The sequence below is a fragment of the Eimeria maxima genome, genomic scaffold, assembly GCF_000499605.1.
Source record: "Eimeria maxima Weybridge genomic scaffold, Emw_scaff275, whole genome shotgun sequence".
In the NCBI taxonomy this organism is placed as follows: Eukaryota; Apicomplexa; class Conoidasida; order Eucoccidiorida; family Eimeriidae; genus Eimeria; species Eimeria maxima.
This window is the reverse complement of record NW_013565598.1, coordinates 13,366-22,500: the sequence shown is the minus strand read 5'-3', so window position 1 is coordinate 22,500 and position 9,135 is coordinate 13,366. Positions and strand designations below refer to the sequence as shown.

The 9,135-nt window shown below is 51.2% G+C and overlaps 1 protein-coding gene across 1 annotated transcript in view; it reads right to left on the bottom strand.

Annotated features, from left to right (window-relative positions):
- The window catches only part of EMWEY_00025840 (hypothetical protein, conserved), a gene marked incomplete at both ends in the record, with an annotated part of 18,550 nt that extends 9,964 nt beyond the window's left edge, over positions 1 to 8,586 (bottom strand). Inside the window, 12 exons of the mRNA XM_013481119.1 lie at positions 1 to 29; positions 304 to 563; positions 1,255 to 2,341; positions 2,608 to 3,207; positions 3,352 to 3,545; positions 4,004 to 4,115; positions 4,339 to 4,530; positions 5,293 to 5,389; positions 5,721 to 5,967; positions 6,276 to 6,770; positions 7,219 to 8,428; positions 8,551 to 8,586. The exon at positions 1 to 29 is cut by the window's left edge and continues 36 nt beyond it. Coding sequence (XP_013336573.1) covers positions 1 to 29; positions 304 to 563; positions 1,255 to 2,341; positions 2,608 to 3,207; positions 3,352 to 3,545; positions 4,004 to 4,115; positions 4,339 to 4,530; positions 5,293 to 5,389; positions 5,721 to 5,967; positions 6,276 to 6,770; positions 7,219 to 8,428; positions 8,551 to 8,586 — 4,559 coding nt within the window. The remainder of the gene's footprint in view (positions 30 to 303; positions 564 to 1,254; positions 2,342 to 2,607; positions 3,208 to 3,351; positions 3,546 to 4,003; positions 4,116 to 4,338; positions 4,531 to 5,292; positions 5,390 to 5,720; positions 5,968 to 6,275; positions 6,771 to 7,218; positions 8,429 to 8,550) is intronic.
- Between the last annotated feature and the right edge of the window lie 549 nt (positions 8,587 to 9,135).

The window sequence follows — 9,135 nt, the reverse complement described above, 5'->3', positions numbered from 1 at the left end:
CGATTCGCTCCAGCAGAGACCCTAACTACCTACAGAGACACCCAAAGAGACAGCCTCAACCCTGTTGTTTGTTGTGCTGCTGCTGTTGCTGCACCTGCTGCTGGCGCTGCAAGAAGTTCAGCGGAACAATGCAACCCCAGATATGCCGAGATCCAGAGAGTAAGACAAAAGCAGACCGGCGCTCTCACGCAAACAGTTATATCTGCAGCAGCAACTGCACCAGCACCAGCAGGAGCATCAGCAGGACCAGCAGAAGCATCAGCAGCAACAGCAGCACCAACAGCAACAAGAGGTGTTCCTTACCAAGGTGCCTCCCGAAGTTACACTGTGCTGCTCCCCGTTCTCCTCAAAGGCAGCTTGTGAGACAAGAACAGGAGTAAAAATAATTGGCTGCTGTTGCTTCTGCTGCTGCTGCTGCTGTTGCTGTTGCTGCTGGGTGGTGGTGGGCTGTTTTATCCTGTGCGTTGCTGCTGTGATGGAGTAAAGGAGATTTGCCGTCTCCGTACAAAGGAGACATATGCCTTGCAGCTGCAGCCGCTGCTGCTGCTGCGGGCGGCCCGCCTCTGCAGGAGACAGGGAAAAAAAGACGCAACAGCAACATAAGGTGGCACGAAAAAAGGGGTACGAACATAACAGGGAGACAACAATAAAAAGGGCGGCAATAAAAAGGGGACAATAAAGAGTAGACAATAGAAAGGAGACAGTAAAAAGGAGACAATAAAAAAGGGACAATAAGAAAAAAAAAAGGAGACAGACCTGCGTGTAGTAGAGAGGCAAAGGGTCTCTCAACCTTAAGACGAAGGGGTACATCGGTAGTAAAACAGCAACGAGTAAAAAAACTTAATAAAGAAGGAGACAGGGGACTGTGCTCCAATACAGATACCTAAGGAGACACATATATAGATAAGAAAAAAAAAGGAGACACATATAATACATATATATAATATCCATATACATATACATACATATAATAAAGGAGAAACAGAGGGAGGAAGGGAGGGAGGGAGATACGGAGGGAGATAGGGAGGGAGAAAAAGAGACAAACAAGAATAGAATTAAAGATATAAGCTCTTCTTTGTGTAGGTGTAATTCCTTGTATAGAGGCTGAATTCGTCTCCTCTGTCTCTTTTTGCTTCTGATAGAATCGAAGCAGCAGCACCTGCAGCTGCGACTGCAGCAACAGAATATCGCCGTGCTTCAAATCGATTGTCTCCCATAATTGGAGGCCTCTTAGGACTCTATAGCCATGCATACTCGACTCTCCCATATATCCATGCTGCTGCTGCTGCTGCTGCTGCTGTTGGTGCTGCTGTTGGTGCTGCTGCAGTTGTTGGTGTAGTTGGGGTTGCTGTTGAGGTTGGTGCTGTTGATTCTCTTGCTGCTGTTGTTGCTGTTGTTGTGGTGGTGGTTGTTGTTGTTGTTGCTCTTGCTGCTGTTGTTGTTGTTGATGATCCTGCTGCTGTTGCTGTTGATGCTCTTGCTGCTGTTCTTGTTGATGCTCTTCCTGCTGTTCTCGTTGTTGCTCTTCCTGCTGTTGTTGCTGCTGCTCTTGCTGTTCTTGGTGTTGTTGTTGCTCTTGCTGCGGTTGCTGTTGGTTCTCTTGCTGTTGCTCCTGGTGTTGGATATTTTCCTGCTTCTCTTGCTGCTCGGTTGCTTCTTGTTGCTTCTGCTGGTTATGTTCTTTCTGCTCCTGTTGTTGCTGTTGCTGTTGCTGTTGCTGTTGTTGCAGTTGCTGCTGTTGTTCCTGTTGTTGTTGTTGTTGCTGGTTTTCGTGCTGTGGTAGCTGCAGTTGATGCTGTTGTGGATGTTGTTGCTGCTGCAGCTGCAGCAGCAGCTGCTGCTGCGGTGGCTTGACATCGTGTCTATCTGTTATGTTTGCTAACAGTATTGCTGCTGTTAAGGAGCATCCAAGCATCCTGCTGTCTGCAGCAGCAGCAGTAATTGCAGGATTTTTGACGCCTGCTGCTTGCGCAGCAGCAACAGCAGCAGCATACCTGACTCCTGCTTCAGCAGCAGCAGCTACAGCAGCAGCAGGTGATGCTGTTGGGTCACCAAAGAGACATGTTGCTGATACACAAGGCTTAGGGTGCATGCGTGTACCATGACGATGTGCATGCAGAGACACCCCAAGAAAAGGAGAAGAGGGGAGACAGAAACAAACTTGGCAAAAATCCTCAGCAGCACCAACAAAAAAATGATCTTGATGCAATAAATCTGTTGCTTCTACTACTCTTGCTGCGGTTGCTCCTCCCCCTTCTGCTGCTGGGGATGCATGCGCAATACGCAAACGCGCACGCCGTGAAGCTGACGGCAAACAATAAAAAGAAGGGGGAGAGTTTAGCTGCAGCAGAAAAACACACAAGCATTGAATACACAAACACTGCAGCAGCAGCAGCAGCAGCAGCTGATGCAGCAGTAGCTAAAACAGATGCAATACAGCAATAGTGCCACAAAATAAGCACATACAATTCCTGTAACACCAGCAACGGCGCGTGCCAGCAGCAACAGCAGCAACAATTCGTGGGGTATATTTCCGGTTCTGTTTCTTGTGGATAAGCCCATCGTAAGAAACAGATAAGGGTTTAGGGTTTAGGGTTTAGGGTTTACGCCTCCTAGGATTTCTACATGAAATTCGGGCTTTTCAAATGTTAACCGCCGACCACTAAACCCTTCGTCGTCACAAAACCGTGAAGGGCAGCTGCTGCGCCGGTTAGCTGCAGTACCCCTGCTGCTGCTGTTGCTGCTGCTGTTGCTGCTGCTGTTGCTGCTGTCGTTGTCGGTGCTGTTGCAGGTCTGCGGCTGAGGGGCCTTCACTAGGTTGAGGCCTTTCAAAGCTTGTGAGAGTCGCTGCATTGCTGCTGCTGTTGCTGCAGCAGCAGGCGTCCACAGCAAGCAGCAACTCGGGTGCTGCTGTTGCAGCAGCAAAAGAGCGTGCTTTGCTGTTTGCATCTCGTCAATCTCCCCATCATCGTTGCTGCTGCTGCTGCTGCTGCCGCTTGTATCTGTCCCCTCCTTCTCCTGTCCCTGCTGTTGCTGCTGTTGTTGTTGCTGCTGCTGTTCTGCTTCCTTTCCTCCATCATCTTTTGTTTGCTCCTGTCCATTGGAGCTGTGTACTATTACTGAATTATTCCCCTCCAGCAGCAAAGAAGGAAGAGACAGCGGAGAGGCCAAGGCTGAAGCGGCTCGCAGCCGGTCCAACACCTCCGGCTGGACGCAAGCGCAACAAACCCTAAACCCTAAACCCTAAACCCTAGGTGGTATATTAAGGGAGGAACCGGCTGCTACATGCTCTCTCTAAACCATTAAACTCGGTCTTTCCCATCACAGTGTTCTACCGGGAGAGTAACCGACTAGGAGTCTATCTCTTGCATGGTGTTGCTGCTGTTGCTGTTGCTGTTGCTGTTGCTGTTGCTGTTGCTGCTCCTCCTCCTGCTGGGTGAAGGCTTCCAAGACGAGTCTTGCGGCTTTTGCTGCTGCTGTACTTTTTGACTGCATGCGTTGCGAATTCCTCCAGATAAGCGCAGCACAATAATAGCCAATTGCAGCTGTCGTCCACAGCAGCAGCAGCAACAGAATTACAGCAGCAGCAACAGACATGCAGCAGCACAGAAGCACAACACCAGCACCACTAGAAAACACCACGAGCAGCAGCGCAACAGTAGCAAATCAGCAGCAGCAGCAACAACAACAACAGCAAAACCACAACCTACTTGGACCGCATGCAGAACTCTTTGAGGGTTTTTGCTGCTTGCAGAGATAAAAGAGAATCCTCAAGGCTATCAGGAGAGCTTATGCTAGTCAGAAACTGCAGCAAAGAAGCAGCAGCAGCAGCAACAGCAGCAACAGCAGTTTCGTCCAGCCTGGGGAGGTACAGTACGTATTTCCTTTATTCCTCTGTCTTGCAGAGACCTCCCTTCAGGGTTTAGGGTTTAGGGTTTAGGGTCCGATACAATAGTCTGCGTTGCTTCTTCAAGCAGCAGGCGCAGTAGCAACCCAAGTTTACTACTGCCGCAGCTCTCGTCAGCAACAGCATCTGTTGCTGCTGCTGTTGCTTCTGTTGCTGTTGTATCCTTTTCTGCTTCTGCTGATGATGGGTGTTGGAAGATACTCAGCGTCTGATCGAAGCAGACACGGAACTAAACCCTAAACCCTAGACATCAAACCCTAAACCCTACACCCCAAGACATGGTTCTCGCCAGTAACAAGCCCCAAACCATACAAAGAGCAGTAAGACCCAAGCGATAGATCGCAAACAGCGCTTTAAAGGTTTAGGGTTTAGGGTTTAGGGTTTAGGGTTTAGGGTTTGAATTTAAGTGCATATATCCACACTTATTTCACCTCTTTCCACGGAGACTTCATCCAGATTGCCTCTTCCTCTGCCTCAGCTCCCTTCTGTTGCTGTTGCTGCCGTTGCTGCTGCTGCTCTTGTTGTTCCTGCTGCTGTTCTTTAGGAGCCATATGAAGCAGCGTGGGGGGGGCGAGGAGACAGTAACGGATGTCGTTGTAAGTAACGGTGCCGTCTTCTAAACCCTGCACAGACACTGCATGCACAGTTAGTCTAGCAAGTGCTGCAGCTGTTGCTGCTGTTGCTGCTTGTGCTGCTGTTGCTGGTGTTGCTGCGACACACCCACGCTGTCCTGATCAAGTAGATGTAGTGGGGCCCCTCACACATGCCAGGGCCCCCTAGGGGCCCCCTGCTTCCTTGGAGGCACCTGAGGTGCCGAACGTAATCGAGCAGCAAGCGTGCTTCCTCCACACTCTGAACCTTTACCTAAGCAGCAGCCGCAGCAAGAAGAGCATCAGCGAAGGACGGAATCCTAACGGGTACACCGAACGACCAGGAGCAACAGCTGCTGCGGCAGCAGCAGCAGCAGCAGCAGCGGAAGATGGAATAGCAGCACAGAGAGCAGCACCAAACTTTCAAGTGCTATCAATCCAGATTATAAAACACAACTGCAGCAACAGCAGCAGCAGCAGCAGGAACCTGTCGCTTGCCATATCATGGGGCAGCAAGAGACCAAGTGTTGGGTGCTGCAGCAGCTGCAGGTAGCTGCGTGTATGGGGTTCAGCAGCAGCAGCAAAGGAGTTGAGCTCCACTGCAGGTGAGGACAGGCTGCAGCATATTGCGCTGGTCTCGTAACTGCTGCTGCTGCTGCTGCAGAAGCAACGGAAGGCAGCGTAGCAGCACTGGCAGGACCCCTTAGGCTCGCCGTAGGACATTTCCCAAGGCAATCGGAGACTGTTGGGTGTCTCCAAGAGTCTCCTATTGTCTCCTTTGCGGTTGCTGCCTACATCCCCAGAGAAACAGTCATCAGCAAACCCCCGTTCCTCCTGCTGCTGCTGCTGCTGGGCCGCGTGCTGCCAGCAACGCGGAAGGGCCAGCAGATCCCTGAGAGGCACACAGACAGATCCAAAAACTATAAATCCTAAACCCTAAACCCTAAACCCTAGTCTCCAATTCACGTCAGGAATCACGATGGCGTTTGACAATTCCGGGTTTAGGGTTTAGGGTTTAGGATTGCCTGATGGTTTTGTTCTTGATTTGTAGACAGCCAATAGACACCCCAAGAAGTTTCGGGGGTTTGGGTTCTTCCTTGGGGGGGTCGGTGCTGTCTTTGGATCCATCAGCTGCTGCAGCAGCAGCTGGTGCAGCAGTTGCATCTGCTGCTCCAGTAGCAGGCGGTGCAGAGGGTGCATCTGCTGCTGCACTAGCTGCTGACGGTGCAGATGGCGTGTCTTCTGCTGCAGCACTGGTTTGCTGGTCTTCTGTGTCACTGTCGTTGTTGTTACTGCTGCTGCACCTGCTAAAGGTTGTGATGGTGCTGCAGCAGCTGCTGAGCTCCGTGAAGAATGCGGTGTCACTCTCTCTTCTGCTGCGGCCTTTGCTGCTGCTTTTTATTGCTGCTGTTTCCCGCGGCAGCAGCAGGGAAAGGACATTAAGGATAGATGCATGCGCTGCAGCTGTATCTGTTGTACAAAACAAAGACAGCAACAGCACCTTTGCATGTAGATGCGCATGGGGAGGATACACAGCAGCACACGCAACAGCAGGACGAACAACCGAAGCAGCAACAAGAACAACAGCAAGCAACAGCAACAAAAGCAGCGGCAGCAGCAAGAGCCGCAACAGCACGTGCAGCAGACACCGGAAAGCCAACAGCAGCAGCAGCAACAGCAACAAAAGCAGATCACAAAAGGACTCATCGCAGTAGCAGGAACAGCAACAGCAACCACTGCAGCAGCAGCAGCAGCAGCAACATGCTTGTGCTGCTGACTTCCGTTTCCATCTAAGATCGATCCGTCAGCAGCAGCAGCAGCAGAAAGAAATTCAACAACGCACAGACACCCCGATGGCTTCTCTGCATGCGTTTTTAAAGCCTCGTATAAAGATTCATGCATGCGTTGGTGTAAACTCGGGCCGCTACTGCTGCTGCTGTTGTTGTTGTTGTTGTTATTGTTGCTGTCAATATTGCTGCTGCTGTTGTCAGTGCCCGGGGACCGAGGAGAACTTGGTGGGCAATTGCCGTCTTGTTCCTCAACTCCCTGTTGAGCTTGTTGTTGTTTCTGCTCCTGCTGCTGTTGCTGCTGCTGCTGCTGCTTGTGCTCCTCTTTTTGCTGCTTCTTCTGCGCTCCTCCCTTTGTACCTCTTGGAGTGCGCGGCATCAACAGCTGCAGCACCCGCTGCAGCGCCCACTCAAAAAATCCCTTGGAGGGCTTGAGGCTGTCTCCGTCTGCTGGTGCAGCAGGGGACACCAAGGGCAAACTACCAGCTGTACACAGACACACGCACAGCAACAGCAGCAGCAGCTGCTGCATCAGCTGCAGCGCCTGCAGCTGTTGCAGCACCTGCTGCAGCTGCTGCAGCTGCTGCTGTTGTTGCTGCTGCAGCGACAACTCTGGATGCTTTGCAGCAGCTAAACATCAGTGAGGGGAAGTGCAACGGCTGTAGCAACAGCAGCAACAGCGACAGTCAACGTCGGAAACAACTGCAGCAGCAGCAGCTGCTGCTGCAGCAGAAGCAGCACCATATAAAGCCACAACAAGAACGGAAGCAGTATCAGCTGTAGAGACAGAAAAAAAGGCACTGCAACAAAGGGAAGGCTAAGGGCAGTAGCAGCAGAAGAATCAGAAGTACCAGCAGGAGCAGCAACGGCGGCTGCAGCAGCACCAACAACGGTAAATGCAGCAGCAGCAGCAGCAAACAGAGATAAAACGCACGTTGACTAAAGAGTTTGTCTAATGGAAACTCGAGGGTCTGCACATGCCAGTTCTGGTGCTCTGCATCTGCTGTTGCTGCTGCTGTTACTGCTGCTGCTGCTGCTGCTGCTGGTTTAAAAGTTTCAACTAGGAAGCGAAGACTCAAGTCTCCCGTGGATGCGATAGATACAACACGCCCAGCAGCAGCAGCAGCAGTAGCTGCTGATGCAGCACAAAGTTTATCATCAACATCAACAGGGTCCTCCGTGTTGCCTTCTAAGTTAGCTGCAGCAGCAGTTGCTGCTGACAGTGCTGCTTCTGCCTCGGGGGACAGATGCAGCGCGAGCGTTCCTTCGTCAGCATCTATAGAATCTTTTGCTGCAGAGCGTACAAAGTGGCGTCTGCGTGCTGCTGCTCTTGCTGCTGCTGCTGCTCGTGCTGCAGCAATCCTCTGCTGCTGCATCAGCTGATATTGGTGCTGCTGCGCTGCTACTCTTGGATCTGGTGGTACCCTAGGAGGAGCGACGACACCGCCAAAGGCCAACGGCCCTGGAGAGCCAGCCAGTACCTGCCGAAGACGAGAATGCTGCTGCGGCTGCTGCTGTTGCTGCTGTTGGCTGGGCCTCTGAAAGAAGGACTTAACCTTTTCTGCCACACTATTCTCAAGAGAACGCAACAAAGAAGTCGTGTGCAGCGGAGTACCTCTACCTCCATGGGACCCCCAATGCCTTGAAGTGTGGCTTGTTGCTGCTGCTCCTCCTCCTCCTGTTGCTGCTGTTGCAGCTGTTGCTGCTGGTGGTTGTCGATGTGGTGATAGGCCTGCTGCAGTATGTGCGCCAGCAGCAGCAGGAAGGGCAACAGCAATTGGAGCAACACCAGCTGCACCTGGATTTGCTGCTGCTGCAGCAGAGCTATGTTGACTGTGCTGGTGCTGCTCGTGTGACCTGTGTGTCGGGCTGCTTCCTGAAGCTGCTTGCGAGAGGTATATGCCCAATTGCTGTTGTTGTTGTAGCTGCTGCTGCTGTTGCTGCTGCTGCTGTTGTTGTTGCTGCTGTTGCTGTTGTTGTTGTAGCTGCTGCTGCTGCTGCATCAGCTCCAGCGCCCTGATAGATGTTTGAAAGACTTTCAACAATGTAACACTAGAAACAACGCGTACTGCTTCTTCGCGCCGCAGCTCATTGTCGCCATTATAGGTATCAGCAGCACCAGAGGGTATGGGGGGCTCTTGTACCTGCAGACAGTAAACCCTAAACCCTAATTATCTGGTGGAAACCCTGATCTATTAACTACCGTAAACCATAGGATAGACTCTAAACACTTGTTTACATAACAACAGCAGCGAACAATGCTTACCAACACCCATAGTTCACTTCCTTCACTCCCTTCCATCTTGACACTTCGACCTTAAACTCTAAACACTAAACCCTAAACCCTAGGCGGTAACCGCTGAAGTTCCTGCCATTCAGAAATTGAGCCGTGTAAAAGGAAGCATAAAGGAGCAGAAAATATTAGGGTTTAGGGTTTAGCGTTTATCGGTTGCTGCATCTGACGTAATCCGGCATCCCGCGGTCGGAGGAGAGCTGCTCTACAACAATGTACTAAACCCGAAACCCTAAACCCTGATCCCCCGGCCTGTCTGAATACAGTTAGAACAATACATTAAATAACTTTCTAATGCAACTATAAACAATCCTAAATAAAAAGCAAATATATACCCAAGAAGGGCTCAGGGCCCCGCGGGTGCGCAGGTGACCCGGGGGCCACAATGTGAGGAACACTGTAAACCCTAAACCCTAAACCCTAATTCCTAAATCCTGAACATTGATTCCTAAACCCTAAAGCATAAACGCTTGATTAGAACAAATAGAGGAAGGAGACAACAACTCCAGCTGCCTAGTCTGCTTGTTGTGCCTGCCGCCGCCGTTGCAGATCTCCATC